We start from the raw sequence: 25458 nt of genomic DNA on the forward strand, positions 1-25458 counted from the left end.
CAGTTTGTTTGTGATTATTGCTTACAGTTTCATAGTAGATGCATAATTCATTCAAATTGATTCTCATCCTGAGCTACGGACCTGGATGTACCGGTAAGCAGTAGTCTTCAAGAAGCCCTCCTTTCTCCTACAAACCAGATGTTCAGTAGTACAGGTGGTGGAAATGGATGCCTTCACAAACTGGAGTATAATGTATGTACTGCTGTGGTGCTCCAGGATATCTGCATCTAGACCAGAACCACAACCTGGCTGAGTGCAGATTCCTGATGCTTCTTGGGTGCAATCCCATATGAATGGGCTGGTAGTATGAGATCATCAGCTTGTGCCAAAATAGTTGGCTCTGTGTTGATTAATTCTGTAACATTTTTCTAATTTCATACCACTTTGTAACTATATTGCACCACACCTACTAATTACTCATCCTGTTGTGATGATACTGGTTGACTCACAATGACAGTACACCACTGTGTTGTGCCACACTGCAACAACGAGCGTTTATCCGTTGGCATTGACTTGTAGGGGAACTAAGCTGTTTACATGGAAATAAATTTCACTGAGAACTGTGTTGATGTTCAGATGAGCAGCTTACTTAGTGGTCAGTCTACATTGGGAAAGGGGCTTTCCTTGGAGCAGCATCTCAAAAAGAAACTTTAACATACAATTTCTGAGATTAAGTATTTATTTGAAATGAACTGATAGTAATGGAATCTGATTACCAAGGGGCAGTTCTTAGGTTACAGTCACCATGTGGAAGCTGTTAGGAATGCTTCAGCAAAAATATAGCTCTGCGGGACCAACACAGCATGTGGAAGCAATGGATCATGTTGATCACCCACATATTATTGGTTAACACAAGAACTGCATATTCTTGGTTGTTCTTGGGGCTGGCACAGAAAATCTATCCATAATCAGAGCAAGCTGTTTTACATATTACTGCTGCCTATGGAGCTAACCCATTCATAATTGTTCCCTGTGGTTTCAAGGCATAAGCCCGCCCTAAATCTCAGATCTTTCAGATTCTTAAAAAATGAAGGGGGGGGGACCAACACTGATAATTGACGTCTCAAATTAACATTTAGCATTTCCACTCCCCAGAATTTCAAAAAAGTTTTTTTTTTATTTGCACATTATTGCTCATACGATTTATGTTAACGGGCAAAACGAAAACCCAAGCCCTACCCTGTTTTAAATCCCAGTTAAAATGTCAGAATACTAACTTCAAATATAGTTTACTGTCCAATCCATAATCAAATAGGCACCAGATAGACAGATTTAATCAAGGTATAGTTTGATATGGACTGGTATAGGCTGGCACCACATTATCTAAACGTACTGAATGCATTAACTTTGATAGAACTTACTTCCAAGTACATATCCATAGCTTCAAAGCACAGATATACATAATTCATGAACACTGTGGTTTGGGCTATTCTCTGGTTGCACACATGATGTTCCATCCTCTCCTGTCTGCCTCAGCACCATCTAATAAACCCCACCTAAGGCTGAATTCATGCATGTATATTCATCACTTTGTGACTGCAACATTAAGGGATGTCTTGCATGCATGAAACAGCCACCAATGAATAAATGCCAAAGGAGGGTGGATATACCTATGGAAATCAGGGCTAAGTATCCAAAACACTGGCATTTTACCTTCTTAGTATCACTTTACCTTCTTTGGTGTCACTTTGCTAATATTTCTGGAGACACAGGCCAGCTGGTACTGGCTGCATCAGAATGCTTGCTAGGACAACTTCTCAGGTGTTCTACTTTGTCTTTGTAAATGCATGTGGGATGAAACTGATACTAAAAGCATCTCATAACTGCTAAAACATGTTAAAAGTTAACCTGGCAATCTTACCCTGTCCCTCACAAATTAGTTAGACTTCAATCTCTTTCATTTCAGTAGGACATTTCCAAATTGTGCATCTGGTACCAGGATACAAGGCTACAATTCTAAGCGCAAATATTTATTAAAGTTACGCATTTTTAACTTTTGTAATCCTGTGCACACTGTCCTAGGAGCAAGGTTTACCCAACACAATGCAACTAAGGGCCAGACTAGATTTGATGTTAATTGTGTGAATGCAGTCAACATGCATAAAATAATAACAATAACAGTGTAAACAGCAGCTGGGGATAGCACTGATATGCATCAGGACCACAGTGGGTGAAGACACTGTCTTGATGCAACTGAGGAGGATTCTAGCATGGCAGGAAAGGAAGGGTTAACCTCTCCCCAGCCACTGAACAACCATGCACCAGGGAGGGTGTGTGTGGATTCTGTTTATTTTTAAGTGCATTCATTACATACATGCAATTAACATCATGTCCAGTTTGGTGCTTCCTCCTGAATTACCATAGATGGAATTGTGTTGTAACTTAATTTTTTTCAGAAGTGTTATACACATGGTTCACTGTCTCTTTTCTTGAAAACAATGGAATTTAAGTGCTTTATTTTGCCTTGATGCTATACCACCTGCAGAAGACTTTTAAGTTTTAAATTAGTTAACTCAACCACATTTTTTCTGCTTCATTTAAGAAAGTTTTTACCATTGTTCTCCTTAATTCAACACTCACAGACCCTCAGCCCTACCTATTCCCCTGCCTTTTTGTCTTTAAAAATTATAATTCAAAGTCCTACACTGAAAACAAGGCTTATTTCATTAATATGAATTTAGTCAGAAATGAAACATTAGCTAAATCTATTTTCTCATTGTAAATATATTTTATTTAAATTAAAAATGCTTATTAATGCTATTGATTCATACATGTGCAATAATACTTCATAAAGTAATATTACTTGAATTTAGGAATGTAGAATTGCAGCTTGCTGGCCATGGGGCATCTCCAATCTTTCCTCAGCCGACACTTTTACAAAAATTAAAGCTGTTTCCCACCTCCCACTTTTGCCATAGTACTTCGTCATTCTAACCAAACATTAAAAGGAAGGAAAAGAGACGGATTCTGACTTGAAAGTCACCTCTATCTGAAGCTAGGACAAGAGTGTGCAGTTAAGTGCCATGGCAAAAGCCAAGAGAGATGGAGAGAGAATGAAAGGGGGCAACTGGAATTTAAAAAAATCAGTAAAGTGCCACAATTATTGTAATGTTCTATTCCTTTGATCCAAAGAATTTACTCAGCTGTCAATGTGCAATACAATTTGGCTTGCATGGAATATAGTTGCACAATTGAACAGAACAAACTCCTGTTAGATGGTGGTGGTGTTTTTCTTCCTTTCGTTCCTGAATACATCTACAGGAATTTATTGATGCCATTCCACAAGAACATTCCTCAAGCTCTTTGGATGTTGACCAGTTCCTAGATCCACAAGGGGGCAGAAGGATCACAAATTGTTCTGGTGCTTGCCTCCATTTCATTTCGCTCCGATCTAAATAACGCCTCTGCTCTCCGGGTCTCCTTCCTCCAGCCCGGCCATGGCATTTGATCTGGAGATCATGAAAAGTTTCTCTTTATTTGTGTACTGTCTTTGCACTTTCAAAGGCCGCTGCTCCATTTGTTCTTTGCTGGCACCCTCCGAGGGGCCAGCTTCCCCACTGGGGATCGCTTCACAGTCCTGGGTTTTATGGGCTGGGGTGTTGGCAACAGATTCCAAGGAGGTGCCTGTCTCCTCTAATGGGGTGTAGCCCTTATTGCTTCTGTGTTGATCACACTGAGAGCTCTGAGAATCTCTCCTGTCCACAGGTGGCGTCGGAGGGGGAGAGTCCCCCAAATCGAGGGATTTGGAGTAGCTGGAAGATGAAGCTTTTACTAAAAGACTGGAGTCGAGGTCTGTGCTACTGTCCAGAGTCTGAGAGGGTTCTGGGGAGAAGGATCTCCGGGCATCAGGGAGGCAGCTTGTGCTCTGGCGTCTAAGGACCAATTTGCGCTTGCCTGCCCTGGGCAGCATTGTATACCCTTGCCCCGTGTCTATGTAGCTGCTCCTGAGATCTTTCAGGCTGAGCTCCACATCTCCCCGTGGAATCTCCCTAGCCCCTCGTTCCCCCAGCGGTCTCCGCCAGCTGCCACGCTCTCCCTCCGCCGCCTCCCCCTGAGCCAGAGGCAGCAAAGTGAAAGTGCTGAGCGAGGAACCCACAATGGAACTGGCTGTGCTATGCTGGTCCCAGCCATCTGGGGGGCTACAAGGTGGGCTACGAGCAGTTCTGGCCAAGGCAGCTCTCTCCCGATAGATGCTGTACACAGCCTCAGCCAAGCTGGGTGGCTGCGGCTGCCTAGAAGAGAAAGAGGAGGAGCGTGGCGAGGAAACCAAGTCTGGAGGAGACAGAGGGGCACCCACAGGTGGGTGCCAGCTGCCCTTGGCTAGCACACCAGCAGCCCCCAGGGCTTCCGCAGGGCCACTGCCGGGTTTCAGCTCCAGCCCTCGAGGTTGCACATAGTTGATGAAGCCGTTGATAGGAACTGGGGCGACAGGAGCTGAGGGCGCCCCATCCTTGGTTCGAAGGCTGTGTGCATCGATGACAGTGGAGTACAGGTCCCTCAAGTTGATTATCTTTGTCTTTTTGTCCCGGTTCTCGTGGAGCACTGCATTGGCACAGATAAAGAGGAAGATTCCAATGCCCATGATGAGAGGCCCGAGCACCTTGAGCTTGTCCGAATGCAAATACCGCGAGAAAAGCTGGAAGAGGAAGCTTGTGGAAGTGGAGGAGGACGAGGGGGCAGGTGGAGAAGGAGCGACACCCTTCTTGCTGCTCGCAAAGGAGGCGTTGGCTCCCAAGCCTTCTGGGTGAGATTCTCCCGGGTCTTCCGTCTGGTTCCTGGAGCGGCTTTTGGAGGCAGTCCCATGTGTTGGCAAAAACTGGCTGTCCCCAGTGCTCCCTGCCCGGTAAAGAGGCTTGGGCCAGTAGCCTACTACCGCCAAGGCAATTCCCACGAGAAGCACCAGGATGCCACAAAGAGCAATGAGGCCGGAGAGGGAGCACAGCTTGAGCTTGCCCTTCACCACCACCACGTCGTTCTTGCGTTTCTTTTTGGCTTTGCGCTTGCGCTTTGGGACTTGGCTCTGAGGCCGCAGAGGATCCTGTTTTCTGGCTGAGATCCTCAAGAGGCCTCCAGTGGCGATCATGGCTGGCTACCCTGGGCACTGTTCCCTACAGATACTCCGGCTCCTACAGGAAAACGGGGAATGGAAACAAAAAAAAGATCATGAGAGCTTGGGGACGATCCAGATTGCAAAGCCGCCCACACGGCATAGTCCCTTTAAGACTGCAAATTACATTTCACATTCATTTATTAAATCTGCTCAGTCACTAGTGACTAATCACTCTGACACAAGGACGTGTGTGCGAGACGGAGGCAGGTCTACAACAGCCCGCCAATTGCTGTTAACGCTAACCACAAAAATAGCCACTTAGACGCAACCCACTTGCCAAACTGACTACTTGGCCTTAATGTCGCTATCTGTGCATTTGCTGAACAGTAGCAGGGCACTTAATTTGCAGAGCATAAATTAATAAAAGGTTGATTAAGGCCCTGTATGCATTTGCAAACAAAAGAAAAGGGGAGAAAAGATGAGAGGCAGTTGTTGGGCTAGTGAGAGGGAATCTCTTCTTGCTGGCAGCATAGCTGGCAAAGCAGCCTTAACTGAATTCCACATGATGTTTTAGAGCAGTGCTGTATGGATCAGGTGCAAACTGTTGTTTGGGGACATAGGGAGACAGTGTGCTCTTGCTAGGGTTGTATTTGCTTTGAAAGAACAAGTGTGCCTTCTGGGGGTGCTTTCGAACCTGCCATTGTCTTTGGGTGTGCAGGTGAGAATCTTTTATCATCTTTGACTGATTTACCAGTTACATCCATATCTAGAGAAAGCAAATCTACCCTTGGTTACGCATGCCTTAGTTACATCCAAACATGACTATTATAATGTTTTGTAAGTGGGTCTCCCTTTAAAGATGGTTCAGAAACTGCAGCTGATGCTAAATGTGTTCATGACGATGCTGGCCACTGCTCAGTGATCAGAACAGAGGATGCCAATTTTTGTATAAGCTGCACTGGCTGCCTATCTGTTTTTGATCCCAATTTTAAGTGCTGTTACTGACCTTTAAAGGTTGCTAACAGCCTGGTACCTGAAGGATTGCCTTCACTCATATTGAACTGCCCATGCCCTTCAATGAGCTCCAGAAACCCTGCTCTCAGGTCTGCCGCCACTGGCCATATGCTTGACAGGTGTCAGGTGCAGGGTCTTTTCAGTGGTGGCTCAGCAACTGTGGAATTCTTTCCCTGGGGACATCTGGCAAACTCCTTCTTTTCTCACTATTAGGTGGCTAGACAAGGCATTTGCTTTTGGAGTTTTAGTTTTTCTTGCCTTTGTTGGTTGGGTGCTGCTGCTATTGTTTAGCACCAGATTTGTGATTAATGTATTACTGTTAAATTAACTTGCTCAGGTTATTTGCTTTTTATGTGTTAAACACAGGTTTGAATGCATGCATGTGGAAAAGCAGTCTATGAACAACCAAAATATATAACTATACTTAACTACAAAATATATGACATCTTATACACACACACTAACCTGAGGTAAGTCCCATTGAACTCAACGGGGCTTACCTCTCAGCAGATACATATAGGACCACACTGTTAATAAAGAGTCTACCCTAAAACTCTGTTTCCCCACTAGGCCACACATGGCATGCTCTTAACTAGCTTTCACTTAATCTCCACCCAGGCAAGAATCCAAATCCATAGCATGCCAGTGCGAATGTTCCTTCATTTTGTCCTGCACAAAATGTTTGCTGATGGTCCTTCCCTCTTTCCCCAACTTCTGCTCAACTACTATAAAGGTAAAAGGTAGCCCCAATATCCCCTACCCTGTCTGTCAGCTGGGGTGAGTTTTAAATTGACTTCACTATAGAGAGCAAGCTTTCATTTGCCCTCTGCTGTCATAGAAGTATTGCCTTGGGCAAGCAGACCTAAAACCTATTCCTGGTCACCTGACCCAATAATACCCTCTGCCTTTACTTTCTCAGTAGGTGATGTTCAGAGAATCAAAGGTACTGTACACCTTCACAAACACTCTCAAGATCTGTTGTGCTGAACAGCTGGGTAGTGGCTGGGCAGGGTGCGGGGATGCAGCTGGAACAAGAACGGGGAACCTGTGGCCCTCCAGATGTTGCTGAACTACAATGCTCATGGTTGGCTGTGCTGACTGGAGCTGAAGATGGAAGGAATCCAACATCATCTGAAAGACTAGAGAGTTCCCATTCTAGAGCCAAAGTTTATTTCAGTGGTTGTGTGTTTGTTTTCATCCTGGACCTGCAGGTTTGTAGAAACCCTCCAAACTCCTGCAGATTTACTGCCATTGGCTCTGTGTGAATCAATACAAAATGTGTTAGCATCTATATTTCATGAACTGAGAAACTGGGATGGATTCAACACAAAGAGGTCCATGGTTCAGCAGGGATTTTGGTTTCTTCTTTAACACACAGGTGGGCAATATGTGCTGTCACACAGTCCCAGCCTCATTTTATGTAGCCTCCAACACCTTCTCAAGCTGTCCCATTCTTCTACCCCATCAGAGTCACATCCTTCCTGTTCATTTCCTCCTTTTTTGTTCTGGGTTCTCCAATTGCCCCTGTCCCCCATTTCCTCTGTAGTTTCAGAGCATGAAATGCCAAGTATTTTATTTGATAAGTACAAATTGATACTTCATGTCTGTTAATCCCCACACCAATCCCTCCTCATTTCTGATGTAGACTAAAAATTAGGCTGCAGGCTGGCTCCACCCTACAAATAATAGGGTGTCCTTATAAATATGCAAAGATTTCATTGGAAGGTTGTACTCTAAGTAATTCCCAAACTTCACTTGTGAGCTTTTGCCTATTTCGCCTCTCTCCTAAATCTAGTCAGGACTACTGAAGCCAAAAGAACAGAGCTAAGAATAATGGGCCAGCCTGAGGGTGCACCTGTTTATTTGTACACATGGAAATCAGGAGTAGGAGCAAAATCCTGATTTCCTTCTACCATCCTGCATTCCCTGACCATGTTAACACGGGCTTAACCATATACTCCAGCTGCACACTCATAGAGCTAGGTGGAAGAAAGCACTCGCTCTTGAATGGAGCTTTTGTCCTTGTTTTGCAGACTGTACTTTCCTGAATGAATACCCTGTGGGTAAAGTGTGGGAGGTTTGTCGAAAATGGATGCATCAGCTGATTATGAAAGGGTTAGGTTGAGCTACATTATAAAGAGAATCCAAAACAAAACCTTACACTGATCTACCAATAGTAGTTTGCAGAGACAACTCGGTTATGCTTTAAAGTTCCTTATACAAGCACTTTCTTGCATCTTAAGGTAAAATAATAAGGAAATGCATCCCATCTTGGTTAAGGGTAGGAAAGGAAGCCTGATGTGGCCTTAATCACACCACGAGTGACTGTTTGGCTTTCATAATCTGTACTGTTTCATTATGAATGTGGAGGCTCCTGTTTTGTTATAGGAGTCGCTAAGCTGTTTATGAGCCTCAGGGCATCTTCTTTGAATGAGGCCAAAAGGTTACATTACACAAGGGACTTAGGTATGGTGATCTACCATGCAAAAGAAAAATGCATTTCCAGTAGAAAACGTTGGAAATGATACTAGAAAGGCAACTTTAATTGTTTTATTTAGGTCACTGGGCATGTGTGTATTTATTGCACTGAACAGGCTGTGTGCTTTTATAAAACTAGAATGTGAATTTTAGCTGTCAATGAACAAAGGAAATAACCAAATTCTAGCATCATTAGAAATGTTTCTTTGAAGCAACTCCTTCTGAATCTATTTTGTTTTACTACCTAGACAAATCCTCCTTTATGCTTAAGGTGTGAGGATATCCTCTGGACATCTGCCTGATTGGAATCATGTATGATGTTCAAGGTAACTGGTTATGTAACACCAGTGAATTTTCAGCCCATCAATGTGAGAATGTGATGGAAACAGAAAGATTCTGTGCTAAACCTGATTTAAAATGAGATGGAGCACTACTTTGAATCACCAGGGGGAACAAATCATGTTCTTGTGTTGACAAAGTAGCCTGAAATAATTTGCAAGGTATTTATTTACATGAAATCAGGGTTCATAGTCTGAGCATAATGAAGCAACACCTGTATATTCAACAGGACAGTCTGAAAATACTAAAGAATTCCTTACTTTCCCCAGAATGTCCAAAATAGATTATAAGAATGATAAAAGCAATCAGTTCAACATGCTGCCTAAAGTTAAATCCTTTGCCTTGAAATCTGGTTAAGTCAGCATCCTAGATAATCTTATTTCCTTCATCAGCTAAACCTCCCCATTTCCCAAATATCCCCAGATTCAATAATTTTCTTATTCATTTCAACTCCATGCATTTTCTCACAAAAGCATTCCTAGTCCTTACACTGCACCTTAAAGTAATTAAACAGCCAGTTTAACCTTCCCTCCTCTTCTCTGGTATGATTTGACTATTACAGAGTGTAGATTGATGGGGGGGAGGGGAGATACTTCATTAATAGGGCTTGATTAAATCTCCATGTGTGCATGCTTCAGCTTCTGATGCAATGAAAAAAAATCATCATACAGTACTATGACAAAGATCCGCATTAACTTAGATGGGGAAACACATGCTTAAATGATGTTTGCAAAACAGTATTAGAAGAGCATAACAGAATGAGTCCTGCAATTGGGTTTCCTAAAAAGAAAGCTTCTGTTAATTATTATGCTATGGGGAAATAGCCCCAATTCTGGAAGAATTCAGGACTTAGAGAACACTCAGATATACAGCCCAATGTGATCTACACCAGCTAATAGTTCCGTTAACCAAAATCGAGATCTTCTCTATTTCCCAGGCTTTCAGCTATATTTCAAGTCTATAAGACAGATGAACATCTTGAGATAAATAACCGAGTTACGCCACTTGCTCTGCTATTCTCTCTGGCATAAATGAAAATACACTCCATTTGGGTAACTAACCCTGACCTGCACAAATTAGCTGCTCGCCCTTGGGAAAGAGTTAGCTGCTTGCAGCGAGAGTTTAAACATTATTGCGTCCCTGGGAGGGTGGGCTGCCTCAGGGACAGAGGCTAATGAAACATTGGTGGTTGACATACCTGGGGCTTTGTTGTCCTACATCGTGTCATTAGCAAAGTTGCCAGTCCCTACGGGGGGGAGAGAGAGTTTTCGAGCGACGCTGTTGACAATCTCTGCATGAGGGGCAGCCAGCCTGGCTGCGGATCGGAGGGCTAAAAAAGCTGGCAGTGAAAAAGAAGCTTGCACCGGAGAGTCAGCGAATAAGAGCAGCCCACCCTTTCAACTTTCCAGATTTAAAACTCACTCCTAGAGCAAATCCATCCAAGGTGCTTTCAGCCTGAAAGGGGGTCACCTGCGCGGCTGCGCCCATTTGTGAAACCATTTTAGCCAGGCACCTCATTTCATAACCTTCAAAGCGCCAGGCTCTCTGTCTGTGTGTGTGTGTCCCTCCCCACCCCCACCCCACTTTTCAGGAAGGGGATGAAATCACAAAGTGATGTTCCTGGATCTCCACAAAGACAGGATGGTGCAGAGAAGGGACCGAGAGAGATCTTGGCGGAGCCCCATTCCTACAGCCCAGCCTTTGGGGGAGAAGGGAGGAGGACGAGGTGGGGGTGCTGCTGCTGCTGCTGAGGATCCCCGGGTGAGTTTACGGTTCAAAATGGCAGCATTTTGTAAGCGGGGAAGCTCCATCTCTTTTCTCTTACCGGGGAGAATCGCGGGGCGTGGGAGCCGCAGGCAAGTTCCTCGGAGCCCAGAGAGAAACCATGGAGAAACTTTGCATCAGGGCGAGTGGGCACCTCGGACGGAAAGCTAAGCAACCCTCCGGAGCCCCCCCTCCGGCGCCGGCGCCCCTTCGGGCTCATGGGTACAGATCCCGGTTAGAAGAGGAGCCGCGATTGTATGGCTATGGGCAGCCGCCGGGGATCCACGGAAGCCAGCGGCCGCGGCACCGAGCAGTTCCTGCGGCCAAGTGCGCCTCCCGCTCCCTCCGGCATCCTGCCCGGCTTCCGACGGGGGTCGCCCTGCTCCAGGCGCTCCGCGACGCTGCTCCGGGAGCCGCTTCTTGTTGTGGTTGCTGCCGCCGCCGCCGCGGGAAGCCGCTCGCCTCTCCTGCCCGACGGAGCTGCTGCTGCCGCTGATTCGACGCTGCCGCTGCCGCCGCCGCTGCCGGCCGGACTCACTGCTGTTGCTAGGAAACCGGAGCCATGACACAGGGAAATTGCGGCAGGATGGCAATGATCGCCTCCCCGCGTCGCTGCTCGAGGAGGAACCAGACCCTCGCCGCCTCCCGCGCCGCCTCCTCCTCCCACGTGGCCTAGTTGCCGCCGCCGCCCCCCCGCCCATGACCCCCGGCTGCGAGGAAGGGGGCTGAGCGGCGGGAAGGGAAGGGAAGGGAAGGGAAGGGAAGGGGACCCGCTTGCTGGCCTCCAAGAGCCGTCGAGGGGACGGGGGGCGAGGGGGAGGCACTTCCCCCAACTCAGCCCGCCCCCATCCCACCCACTCGCCTGGATCTACGACCACCAACCAGTTTTGGGATCTCTTGTCTGTCGCCTGCAAGCTTACGTCGATATCTTCCTTTGCACCCCGCTTCATTTGCCCAACCCACCTCGACACCCCACCCCACCCAACACACACCTGCTTCTTGGGTTGCAGTGTTCAAGCAGGTTACACAGGAATAGTTTCATTGGAGTAGGTGGTTCTGCTGCTCCAAAGTAGATCTGTTGTGACTTACAGTCTGGAAATGATATTCTTATTATTATTATTAAGAAGTTGGGTTTCATTTTAATGCTGCATGGTCTTTTTGTGCATTGCTCTTTTTGTTGTTGTTAACATTTTTGTTCTGGGAGCCACGCTGAAGATGTTTGGGAGAGGGCAGGCTGTAAACGTTGAAAATAGTCTTCTGACGTGACTGTGCTTTCTTTATGAATGTGTTTTATGAATAGATACATATTAGCCTTATTATCGTTTTCTTCAATTACATGTGTGGTTTTTCTTCAAAAAACAAACAAACCATTTTGGGTTAAAGTTTGTAAAAGAAAGCTGAAAGCTTGACATCGAGTACACACGATCTCTCTCACACACCATAGTCCTACATTTTGTATGGCCTATTTTAGGTTGTAAAAACAACAGAGTCTTGTGGAGAGAGAAAGTATTTTAAGGTACAACAAGACTGTTTTTCCTGCAACCTAAATTGTTACAAACTGCGGGGCTTACATGTGGTGTGTGTGTGTGTGTGAGAGAGAGAGATGCGCTCTCTCACACACTTTCTTCTGCAAAAAATAAGTGCCTTGTGACACCTTAAGGGCTTATCACAAATTTGTTACAGCATGTGCTTTCATGGGATAGAGTCCGCTTCATGAAATGCATGAAGTTATCTGATGAAAAGGGCCCTGGTCCATGAAATCTTACGCCACAATACATTTGTGTTAGTCTTCAAGGTGCCTCAAGAAACTGCTTTTTGCAAGTAACTAACATTGCTATCTCTCTGTTAATTTGGGGTACAAACCTAAACACACGTATTATTAAGTAACCCCCATTGAATATAGTGGGACATACATTCAGGTAAACATGTAGTTCACCTGGTTTATGGGCCTGGTGACTGACCAGTTCAAAAAATAAATAAAATTTGAAATCAGGGTGATTTCTCCCCCTCAAATCTTGCACATTGTTAAAATGTCAAGGGAATACTTCGGCAAGTATTACTTGGTTCTGAAAAGGGCTCCAGACTTTTAGAGAAATTTGATTATCTTGTTTATTTCTTCACTTTTCAACCTTTAGGGGATGGCCATCTCTCCTTTAAAAACTCAAATTATCTGCCTTGTGCTGTGTGAAACCCTGTCTGATGTTATCACTTTTCCTTCTGATAAGCAGAGCATTATGACCAGTTTATCAGGGAGAGAGTGCAAACAGCCCTGCCTCCCGTTTGCACTGCTCTCCAAAGAGCACTTTCAATTCCTTGGGCAGTAAGTAGCCATTATCAGATATGAGAACAAACCTCGCAGAGGAGGCTAAAGGACCCTGGGTTTCCTGCACCTGCTACAGACAATGTTGAAATTAAAAGACAGGCTGGCATTGCTGTTATCTACTGGATGCAAGGTGTGTGCATTGCATTTTCCTGAGGGGGAAAATTCTGATTGAATCCCAGCAGCAGCTGTGTATCAATGGCAGGGGGTGAAATGCGGGAGAAACTCTGAAAAGGTAAGGGATACGAAAACAGCAGCTGAAGGGACGGTGAAGGCACTTGCTATAAATACTGTGTATAAGGGCCCCAAGGCTTCCTTGAAGGCAGGAGAAATGAACTTAGGCAGATAAGGAGGAAAACAAATAAGGTAGCTGTGTGATTGTTCTGTATAATACACTTGTATTCAGAATATGTAAATTCCCACAAAGTATACTACAGCATATCTAAGAGAATATCAAGCTAAGATATTGAAATGAAACACTTTATTTTTATAGCAGTTGGGGAGCAGTGAAGAGCTCTATTCTTTCCTACCCCAAAAAAACTTGCAGATTAGTATTTTATCAGGCTTTTAGCTAACCAGCATTTGTACATTGGAAAATTGTAGCTGTAGTCGTATTGATGATCCCTTCAGCTACTGCAATGGCTAGAGGATTTATCAAATAAGATATGGTATTAACAGCGAGGCTGTTGGTTGAACTAGCACAGTGAAAACTGGCTAATGACAAACCCTGCTCTGAACATTCTTAAAAAAAATTGTCCTCCTTACCACCAAAAATAACTGCAGTTTTATTAGTGTAACCACATCTTTGCATCTGAATGATTGTATCTTCTGCATGGTTTGATGGCGTAGGATAGTTCGTGTGAAAAAACATTTGACAGAATGAGGCCTAACTCTAGACAATCTGCCTGTAAAGCAAGGTGATCCATACTATTGTTTTGAAGGATGGGCTTTCTGAAAATGGGAGCCCGGCAGCATCTAGCCTTTTGTAAAGCTGAAGACATTCTGGCCCCTAATCAAACAGCTTTTCCTTTCCCTGTTCTGCTTAGTGCCTTGTGAAGCTTGCTTCTAAGTATGCTGTGCCAATTCAATCCCAGGTGCCTGTAGATAAGGGCATATTAGAACTATGGAACTCAACAATGGGTGGAAGAACTGAAAAGTGAGTTTAAATGTGACTTTCCTATTTTTTTATATTTAGGCTGCACTCTTGCACACACTCACTTGGTGGAAAGTCCCACTGAACTCAGCAGGGCTTGCTTCTGAGTAGACCTGTGACTGTGAGAAGATGCAATTACCGCCAATAAGTTAAATCAAAGCCTTTTTTAAAGGTGAATTTTAAGAAAGGATTTTAAGAAAGAGGTGACAAATAAGGTGTTCGGAGAGGAAGTTCCCAGTATATTCATTTTAGAAATAATGGGTTATTTGCAAGTGGAACTTTGTTTGCTCTTCTGCCCCTAAATCTCCCCAAAATCTGCTCTGATCATCCAGCCCACAACAGCTGATATTGTTAGGGGCTGCAGAGAGCTGGAAGGGACAGGAGGGGGATAGGAAGTTCAGTTCAGTGGACAAACGTCCTTTGTGCCGCTGCAGTGCTGCTGGATACAGCCAGGGCTTTTTTTCAGCCAGAACTTACCCAAACTCAAATCTGGCACCGCTCAGGTGGGTGCTATTGCCATTCTAAGAGATTGAGGGAGGTGTTTGTGGTGAGTTCCAGCACCACATTTTATAGAAAAAGCTCTGGATATCACCCATAAATTTCAAGCTGAAATCCTATACACACTTACCTGAGAGTAAGTCCCATTGGAGCTTCTTCTGAGTAGATATAGATAGGAGTGCCACTGTAAGATATATCCCGCTGTATGGCTTTCAAATTTAATTTGTGGGTTATCTTGGGGAAAATGCCAAGTGGTCAATGTGTGCGTGAAATGTGTCTTATGCACCAGTGTGTTGTATTAAAGCTGAATATTTACTTTTAAACATGATGAATCAAACACATCTTTGAACTGTTTCATTGAACACGAATCCTGTGACTTACATTCTTTTTAAAAACTGCTTTGTTTCCAGCAATAGCAGCAGGGTACCGGAAGAAACTGGAAGCATCTGTTTCCACAGGAGACTTCCATCACATCAATAATTCAGCCTGGCCAGGCATTCCCTTAAGACCTCCTGACTTTGAGAGAGAAGTGCCTTCAGAGGTTTAAGGGGAAGAGAAACCTCTTGCATATCAGTGATATTTTTACCTTTAGAGTGAAGTTTAGACCAAACCAATGGATGTGTAAGCAGCTGAACATTTGACTTCTATCTTTGCTTTCCAAATACGTGAGTTTGCTTAAGTGACTTTTCTTGTACAGAAATAGTTCTGATCATACCAAGTCAAGGGTATGTCAGTTCAGGTGCTGGTTAAGATGAAAATGTCATCAACAGATAAGACACATTAGGAATCTGAACACAGCAGGCTTTGATTGTACCCTGCAAGGAAATCAATGGTGCAATCACAGATCAGATTTTTGATAGCAAGTTCCCAATGTTGGTAATATACATCATGACGCTAACACATCCCCCCCCCCAATAACTTTTCTTTATCTTTTGATTGCACATTTGCTGCTCGAATTCCTTATGTCATGGCTTGCAGGGAATGGCAAGCCATGTAAGGGGCTGATTTACTTTTTGGTTGCTGTGATTTGCTGAATTAACCTCTACTGACAATGTTAGCAGTGTTGTGTGCATTGTTTTAAAGTCACATTTACATCAAAATATATAAAAGAGAGATCAGTGTTAACAAAATGGAACTTATCTAAAGACAAAGTATATGGTGAAATTGAATGTTTTTATTATGGTAAAGGAGAATTCATGTGTGTCAGAATTAAAAATTGGCCATCAGATATGTGGAAATGTGCATGTTTTACTGAAGATAATCACTTACAGCATTATTCAGGTTATAGACAAAACTATGTATATTATCAAAACAATGCATGCTGAGGTTTTGTATAGGTTTAAGAACCTGTCTGCACATTACTTTTCGTGTTTACATGAATTGATACCGCCCTCAAATGTTTTCTCACACACATACAAGGGTAAATCTGTTGGCAGTAAGTTACAATTGTTGGCACTTACATAATGAAAAGTGACGCACAATTGCAACAGTTAAGGGTTGACAAATAACTAGGTTTGTCCAAGTCACTCATTATATTTGTACATTATTAGAAACTGGGACAATTGATGTAAAACTGCCTTCCAGTCTCTCCCATGATGAGTAATTTCATGTTCAGGCAGAAAATAGTTACTCCAAAGCAACCCCAGTTCAGTTTTGTGATAGCCTGAAGGAAGGTTTTCTTAGATACCCTTTTGCTACTTTTCCGTACATTAACAATTTCTCTGAAGTATTCAAGTGGCAGCTCTGTTTTTATCAAGTGGAAAGTGCCTCCATGCATTGCTGCAATCCAAGAGCAGATCCTTTGGGGTGGAATTACAATACTGAAGAACACCTTCAGCCTCACTCTCTGCTTGATTATTTGGAAGTAAGCCCTACTGAATTGAACAGGCTTACTACCATGTAAGGGTGCAATCGAAGCCCAAGATCCAACAGGATGAGAGCATTTGAATTTGGCACATCTTGGGCTTTCATCCAAGATGAGCCACAAGTAAACCAGCATAAATTTCTCACTCCAGATCAGCCTGAATTCAATTGGCATAATTTAAACTGGTGTAAATTATGCTGAGGGATGCGGGTGGCACTGTGGTGTAAACCACTGAGCCTTGGAATTGCTGATAGGAAGGTTGGCAGTTCGAATCCCCACAACGGGGTGAGCTCCCGTTGCTCAGTCCCAGTTCCTACCAACCTAGCAGTTCGAAAGCATGCCAATGCAAGTAGATAAATAGGTCCTGCTGCGGCAGGAAGGTAAACAACGTTTCCGTGCACTGCTCTGGTTTTGCCAGAAGCAGCTTAGTCACGCTGGCCACATGACCCAGAAAAACTGTCTGCAGACAAACGTTGGCTCCCTCGGCCAGTAAAACAAGATGAGCACCGCAACCCCAGAGTCATCTGCAACTGGATTTAACTGTCAGGGGTCCTTTACCTTTTAAATCATGCTGCTTTAAGTCCCCCCAAAAGGGACCTTCCAGGGAGTGGCACGGGTAGACAGGGCAAGCAGAGGTTTCCAAGTGTTCCAGATCTTGTTTCGCTGGGTTGTATCCCAGTCCCCAAAAACTTGGTCTCAAGAGCAGCCCCTCCTAGAGACTTCCAAACGGAATTTGGAATAGGGTTAATTATAATGGCTTGCTATAGTTAGGATTGTTCTGCCTTTGGGCATAGAATTACAGCCTTAAGTGCATCGTGTGTTTTTGTACTTTGTCCCCTTTGTCATACTGTTTCATGTGCAAGGCCATCTTGCAGACAAACGGGTGCAAGAAAATCTAGTTTATCCTATTGGCTTCTGTAACCAATTTCTGCGTCACAAGTGCACTGAGTTTTAATGTGATGAAAGAGGGTTTTTTTCCAGGAAGCTTTTAGTCAATAGATCAAGATCCAATGTCATTGTAAGCAAAAAGTGGAATATGGCTGGAGAAGCAATTTCAGTATGCCTACTAAGAAATTGTGGCAAGGGTATTTAAAAAGCGCAAGTCCCTGAATGCTGACTGTAACTCAAGGCAAGACCTTCAAAGTCTTTCAGTTGTATGTGATGGCAGATGTAGGAGCTTTGAACAGTCATTCTAAAGCCTTTAGCAGGGCTGTCGTACAGCCAAAATCTCTCAGGGGCTAATGTCAGTCTATGCATTACAAAATAGCCATAATATCCTGTCAAGAAAATGAGTGGAATTTCATTATTTTGTTATTCTGAGATTGCATTGTGTTCATTTTTGTCTACAAGCCAGGTTTCAGAACTGTGTTTTTCTTAGAAATACACTGCTTTTATATCATTTTATAAAGCTTCCAAGTGATACCATCAATACAGGGCCATAGTTAATTTGAAAGCACCTGAAATGAGCATACTTAGCACCAGGCTCATTCCGAAAGAAATGTCTCCTTGGCTGCCTGGGGCAGTATTGATATAGTTTTAAAAGGCAAGCATGACCCTGCAAAGGATGAGTGGCATCTTTAGATCAGGGATGGAGAACCTGTGGTCCTCCAGATGTTGGACTCCAACTCCCATCAGCCCCAGCCAGCATTGCCAGTGGTGACAAATGACAGGTCTTGTAGCCCAGCAACATCTGGAGGGCTACAGGGCAGCAATCCCCCCACCCCTTTATATTCTCTTCAGGCTTCCACTTCTCTTACTGGACTGGTATTAGGTGCAAATGCTCCGTTTTCGTATCTGTCAATGTCCTTGTTCCTGCTCTTTTCATTCTTCTCTGTCGCGGAGCTGTCATAGAACTATAGGAAGCTGTTCCTATGTCTGCCTGGCTAAGTAACATATTCTTCACCCTGTTCTGGTATTCTGTATGTGCAGTTTCCCTCAAGTGATTTCCCCTTCTCACTGGATCCTGCTTGGGAGCAGCTTTCTTTTCTCTCAATGTAAATGTCGGCATCTATTTCACATCCTGCACTTTTATAATCTTCAAGTTCTTTGGACTTCTCAACAGCATGCTCATACAGTAGCTGTGATCATTTTGTTGAATTAAAGTCAGAATTCAACTCTGATGACCAGTTCTCAATAAAATAGCAACTTAACTAAAATCAAAGAAAGAAACAACAAATTGAAGACAAACTCTTATGTCTCTCTCTGTGTGTGTTTATGTCCAGAAATGCCATAGGAATACATAGGGAATATTCCTTTAGGAGGAAGTGAAATAGGTGAGCAGCATCAGGGTGGTTAAATCCTACATGTTCTGTTTGACATCTTGTACATATCACTAAAACCACAATATGCATCCTAAGGACATCTTTCAAATGGGGTCACTGGTTGGTTAGAAATGAGATACGAGTTTTCAAGTTCATTTGCTTCAAGAAGAGTCCTGCTTTAGGCAGATCTAACCATCCATTTCTTCATTGTTTTACTAGCGTTAGCAAAAGCAAGGTCAAATAAACAAGACAGAGACTTTTTGACACTAAACAAGACCCCAGTCTCCTTTCTGACCTTAAAAAGATGGTGGAAAGTATTCTGTGGACATCAATCACCTTTAGAAAGATAAATATTGGTTTCTGCTAGTAGAAAATGTTTGTGTCTACAAAATATGGATCAGAGGTTACTTGCATCATTGCTGTTGATGCTAGAATGTTTTAAAACTGTCTCTTTTACTGAATTTTGTTTACAGAGGCAAGCATGTCTAAAGAAAGCCATCATGCCGGTGGGCATATGCAGAAGATAAACATTGCTTCGTGTGTGCTTCCTGCAGTTCCTAAAGTGAAAACCTTTACACCTAGTTCATGCCTCATTGTGCATGGCATTTTAGAAGAAAAATTACGCTTTTCATTTTTCCTAGTTCCAAAAAAAGTGTTTTCTTTTATTACAAGACCTGCTTAAGGGTAAATAACATTTTATTGCTTATGCGTGACTGGAAAGGTGAAGATTACACCCTCTATCTGATTTTTAAAAACAAGTCATTGAAAATATTGTTATGAATTATGTGAAGCAAACTGTCTACGTTCAGTGAAGGGTCAGAATTTGAGCAAACTCATAAACTCCCGAATTTAGCAAGAGCCAGGAGTAGCAGCAGCCAACTTTCTCATGAGGCCAGCCAGGTGATGGTGGGTCACTGAATAAACAATGGTGCTGATGGCCAGTCATTAGCCCCTCAGCGGAAGTCATCAAGCAGACAGCAGGCTTTGCCAGGCATAGAGGGAGGTTGCCAGGGTAATGGGGTTTGATGTCACCACGGGAAAGGTGGGCGCCCTTTTACAACAGAGATTTTTGGGAGCAGGAGCTTTTGGGAAGAAGGAGCAGGAAGTGGGCAGAACTTCATGCAGGGACTGAAGGGCAGCAGCCATACTGGTTGGCTGGAGCAGGCTGTTACTGAAAGGGGGGTGGCACTTAGGATGCTTCTGAATCCCATGGTGCGCTGCTGGGAAGGACAAGTCCCTCTTGGGAAGTAAATGCTGTGATCTCAGGTGTAAATATGTGCCAATAAACCCTATATCTTAAATGCACTAGGCACCATGCCTTGATTTCTCAACAGAAACACAACCCTGGTTAGGCACCAAGACTCTTGAAATCGCTTCTACCACTCGGCAGAGATTGGGGTGGCTTGTACCAATATTGAAGTGAATTCAGTCAAATGGAGAGCATCAGGGTCACCTCCCTTTCACATAACTTGAGTTGTGTATAGAAAATGTCGAAGAAGGGACATTCAGTAATCCGCATGCATTACCTTATTTATATGTTGGGCAGTTTCAATTGCTTTGCTCTGCTCTGCCTAAAATGACACTGGCACATAGCCCAAATTGAACCTAACAGATTGCTCAGTTAAAAATGTAACCACTGGCTTGTCTGCTCATAATAAGAGGATTTATTAATCTGTGACAAATACAATTGGTTTGAACTTTTTTTTTTTTAGTGGGAGGACATTAACAGCATTAAAAATTGGAAATCACTTAGGCATATGAACACAATGAAGCAGGGTAAAGATGAAGGAGGAATTAGAACACTAGAGCTGCTTTCAGTAGAATGTTGTATCACAATCTTCAAAGAAAATCAAAATTGCACAAACTATAGTCTTCAACTGCTTTGGTGGAATCCAATAATATAGAAAGCACTGGTTTATTCTGAGAGTTAATTGCCAACAATATACATGGTGTGACAAACTAGACATATTGGGTTTTGTCTGACTAGGTCTTACTCTGAGTAGACCTATTGAAATCAATGGACAAAAATATGACGTAGGTGTGTGTGCGCACATGTGCTTGCATGCAATTTGGGGGAGGAGGAATGTGATCTGATAGGGGCTATATTATTTGAGGAATTAATTTGTCTCCATATCATATTCCTAAATAAAATTCCCCTGAAGCTGCTTACTCAATAGGAGGTTGGGTGATAACATCAGGGTCCTTTGCAAGGCAGGGGGAGCTTTTAATAAAAATTGACATGGGTAAGAGGCTTATTTCTTCCTAACACTATAATCTCAATACATAAAATAAAATTTATCTACACAAATAGCTGCTGCTGACACTTCAAATCGTCATAACATACCTGAGAAAATAAATATGTTACCAGGACCATTCATAATTTTATCACACATTATCCTCCTCTTCCTAAAACGCTAACCCTTTCTTCTTTTAAAAATAATAGTTAAAATAAACCACTAGGCAGCTTTTGCCAACCCAGTGCCCTTCAGATGTTTTGGACTACAATTCCCATTTGCTTCTGCCACCATGGCCATTGTAGCTGTAGTTGAAAGTTGTAGGACAGTAGGCTGGCACAGGCTCATTTAAGGTGAAGCAAAAAGGGGCTAACTGGATATCTGAGACCAGGACTCTGCAGGCCAAGTTCAAACTCTATCCACTAGACCACACTGGCTGTCCCATGAGCCTTTGGGGTAGGATGGACTGCAAATAATATGCTGGTGCAAAATTAAAAGCAGGTGGCAGTTTTACTGCTTTAAGTTGCCATGGTTAAAATAGTTTTGGGCTTGTGGGTAGAGAGTCCTTTAGGAAAGCTTGTCTTGCAATAAAAGGGGATTTGTTTTATTTTTAGGAAACAAAGCACGTATTGTGGTATTAGAAGTTTTGGTGACAGTAGATTACAAAGATTTCAATGCCATGTTCTGACTAAATACTTTGTCATTAGGAAAAATATGTTCGACATTAGCAAAGAAGTGATTTAACAGTTGGAGAGATGTGTTTTCAAAACACCTGGAATCATTTAGGATTTGATGCTGGCTAGCATTGTAAATGTAAGGAACAAAAATCTGTTCTCATTTACATTTGTGGAAAACTGGAGAGTTGCTTTGAAGTGAAAATGACAAAACTGAAATAAGTATTTGAGTAGTGAGTAAGGAGAGGACCTGCATATGGCAAGGTGAATCGTTGTGTTGTTTGCAGACACACATTTTCTCCCAGAAGCAGTCTCTCCTGGTAGCAGTGGGGATACTACCGGTAAGTGTAGGTGACAGTGAGATTTATGCCTGATGTTTCATTTTAAAGAGGTGAACATTCATTTATTGCTGATTCAGCAAAGAAACAGATTGGACTGAGAATTATGTAGGAGTTGGGAGCTTCACCCCTTCCTGGTTCTCAACCAAGTGCTAAACAGGACAGGTGCTTCCATATGCTTCCCCTTCTCCTGAGGAGTCAAGCACTTTGGCGGTGGTGCAGAAGCTCCTGTTCAGCTTGCCATCTCCTCTGTCCCTGTGGCCCAGGGGAAGCGGTGTGAGTGTGTGTCTGTGAAAGAGAGAGCTGACCAGGAACCTAGACAGCTGATGTGGGTCAGGGATGTCCCAATCAAGTGGCACTTCAGGGTCGCTGGCAAAGTGGAGATGTGCTGGGGGTCCTGCTCCTTATCCAATGAGAACTCAGGTTCCAGTGTTGGGCAAGGCCACAGTGGTGTAGCGTGGGTTGTCAGCACCCAGGGCAAGGCAAGTAATTGCCCCCTAATCCGTGGATTTGCGCCCCTTAACCCGTGGATTTGCGCCCCCTAACCCTAACCCCCAGATGTTGCGCCCGGTGCGGCTGGGCCCCCCTGCACCCCCCACACTACGCCACTGCAAGGCCAACCTCTGACCCTTATATGGCATAAAATTCAGGTGTGTGCTCAAAGACATCCGTGTGACATGGGCTGAATGCTTTGCTGCCTTTGGTAACCCATTTTTTTGGGGGGGCAGAAGATGTATTGCTACCTCCTCTGGCAGTTTTGCCACTTGTTCCACTTTATTTTTGTTCAATAGAATTCAATGGGTGCTACTGACATCCATGCCTAGTCTTCGCCCAGAAGCCAGGGCTACCCAAGCCTCACTGCCTTTCACTCACCTGACGTACCAGAAATGCTATACCTGTTCTAGTCACATTTATTTTTCATACACCCATCCCTGTAGACACCCATGTGCTAATCTACTGAAATATTTTCTTCATTACAACTGGCAATGGTCATTCTGATGTGCTTGGCATTTTGTATAAGTATTCCATGGGTGTTATGTATGTAAAGTCTGATTCATCACCAAATTACTCAGCACTTTATCAAAAGCTTTGGTCATTATGCTAAAGTGGGGACGGTGGATCAGGATACAGAAGTGACTCACATATTCTGGTTTTGTGTAAAATATGAAGCTGGTAGTCATGCATACCCCACCCACATTTAATATGTGTGGGCATCAGACGGCAGCCAGCTCACACATCTCACTGTAGTGTTTATGTTCATGTTCAATTGTCCCTTTTAGGGCATACGACTTAAGTGTGAAAAGTGGGCATGCAAGTCCCTGCTGCAGGCAGTTTATGTGCACTTGCCCACCCAAAGATTTGCACCTGAACGTGTGCAGTCTGTAGCCCAGCAGCATTAGTCCTAAAGCATCTTCAGTCTCCAAAAGCCACAGAAGCATCCTTGCAACCCTCCCAAGACTGCTTTTTGCCAATCAGCCATTTTTTTTAAAAAAAATCAGATTGAGTTCTCCATAGCTTCCCAATCCAAACAACATATTCTTGGTCTATACCTTGAAGCCAGATGTTTAGGGTACAGGCATGGGGATTAGCCCTCATTCCAAGGCTGGTTCCAGGTTTGAGCCTCCCCACCATCTTCTGGTGGGCTTCTCCCAGATTCATGGTCCATGGCAGCAGCAGCAAACAATACCAATTCTCATGTCAGTGCCACATACTTTGGAGTCACCAATTTCTGCCAATTCAGTACTGAGCTAGATTCAAGTTTTTACTATGGTTCTCAAGCATCTGAGAAACCTCCTCTCCCCTCACATCTCACTATGATCCCATAGATCTGCAGACGAGGACCTGTTGATGGTGCCACACACCCTTGTCAGTAAAGCCTGCTGTGACTCGAGGTTTTTGCATTGCACCAGCTGAAAGGACTTCTACTCACACAACAAGATTTCTACATGCTCTCCTCTCCTCTGCACACGCCAAACCCTGAAATCTGCTCTGGGTGGTTGGGGGATTTCTTAGGGTGCGTGAGGGCTGCAGGGAGCTTGCAAGGAAGGGGAAGACATGTACCACAAGCAAAGTCAATTTGGGTAATATTGCCTATCATTCATGAATTGTAGCATATGTTCGATATTCAGCTTGTATGGGATACATAAATTGCACTACTTATATTCCAACTCCCACATATAAGTATTAACTGATGCAGGGCTTTTGTTCTTAAAGAAAGATCAGTATATTTCAGCAGGTTATCTCATTGTGATTGCTAGAACTTAAAATGGAAGATGTGTTAACACGGCAAGACCTCTTCTATCAAAAGCAGCCATGAATCAGAGTTTCCAGACATTGGTGACTCTTTCATGGTGTCTAATTTCAGTGAAAGAAATAAAAGGAGGATAGACTAATTATATAAACATTCTTAAAAACAAGTGTCACAAAATGCTGAGAGAAAGTGAGACTGTCAATCACTATTCAGAGAACAGAAAAGGAAGGTTTTCAGGTTAAAGCTAAAAGAAAGTATGACTCATTATCCTGCAAGAATATGTCATCTGTGTCACAGAGAAGACTCTGATACCAGGCCAAGTAAGTCTACTCACGACATGGGCAAACTACAACTATATTGCATATATACTCTATATGCTGTTAAGAAGGTTATCACAATTCCTCTCATGCTCTCCATCTCCCATAAAAGGTAGGACCAGCAGAGAGACACATTGTGTAAATTACACAAGAACAGAATGGCCACCACTATTTTAGCTGGACACATGGAAATCCAGATTTATGGTATATTAAAGAGGAAGCAACAGACCTAAGTCAGTTTCCTTCTAATAGTCAAACACTATTTAGATAGAGCAATCAGATGTAGGTGAGACCATGCAAGAGAAAGAAGTAACAACTCTACAATTCTATGTGGGCGAAGTGATCTCACAAATGACTGCCTGCCTGAAATACAAGCTTTGCTCCTTGCCGCTGACTAAATTTGTTGCAGCCCCATCAAATGCTCAGATTGTTGAACGTACTTAGCCAACACCACAGGGGATGCAAATGGGGTCCCAAATGGCACGGGAATGATTGTTTACTACCTATTTTAAGGCATATAATATTGCTGAAGGCACGGATGTGTCAGGAAGAAGCCCCTCTCCTGGCTGCTAAGGCAAGAAATCCCAAAGAGAATATTTAGCAATCCTTATCCACAACCAAGCGCAGGACGAGTTGTATTTGTATCTAAAAGCCCTTCCAGTGGCCGCCTACAAGGTGGAGCCTGTAACGTTGAAAAATGTTGATCCATAAAGATCAAGTAAGTAGATTTTCATAAAACAAGCTGAGCTGAAGAACTACTCTTATATTTGAGAGGAATGGTGCCATATAGTCAATTTTGAAACATTACTCTTGGAGTTGTGTTTTTTACAACGCAAACCATGGCAATTTTGCCATTGTTTTTTCAAAGGATAATGAAAAGGTTACTTATGAGAAGAACAGTGT

At 43.5% G+C, this 25458-nt stretch overlaps 1 protein-coding gene and 1 long non-coding RNA gene across 3 annotated transcripts; one reads left to right on the plus strand and one right to left on the minus strand.

Annotated features, from left to right (window-relative positions):
* Positions 1-656: 656 nt before the first annotated feature.
* TMEM200C (transmembrane protein 200C) lies at positions 657-14716 on the minus strand. 2 transcript variants are annotated; one of them, XM_083518691.1, is made up of 2 exons: positions 10707-14716; positions 657-5126 (listed from the first exon to the last, which is right to left on the minus strand). In XM_083518691.1, exon 2 carries the CDS (start codon positions 5081-5083, stop codon positions 3392-3394), a length of 1692 nt encoding a protein of 563 aa, XP_083374817.1. In that variant the 5' UTR covers positions 5084-5126; positions 10707-14716; the 3' UTR covers positions 657-3391. The 2 variants fall into 2 exon arrangements, with proteins under 2 accessions (XP_083374817.1, XP_083374818.1); XM_083518692.1 differs by having other exon boundaries at positions 10080-14716.
* A 465-nt stretch (positions 14717-15181) lies between these two features.
* On the plus strand, positions 15182-20428 carry LOC310714014. The gene is made up of 3 exons (XR_014529516.1): positions 15182-15281; positions 19215-19425; positions 20076-20428. It is a non-coding gene; the product is annotated as an uncharacterized lncRNA (long non-coding RNA).
* Positions 20429-25458: the final 5030 nt, after the last annotated feature.

The sequence above is a fragment of the Podarcis liolepis genome (assembly GCF_965112155.1).
Source record: "Podarcis liolepis genome assembly, chromosome: 8".
Classification (NCBI taxonomy): domain Eukaryota; kingdom Metazoa; phylum Chordata; class Lepidosauria; order Squamata; family Lacertidae; genus Podarcis; species Podarcis liolepis.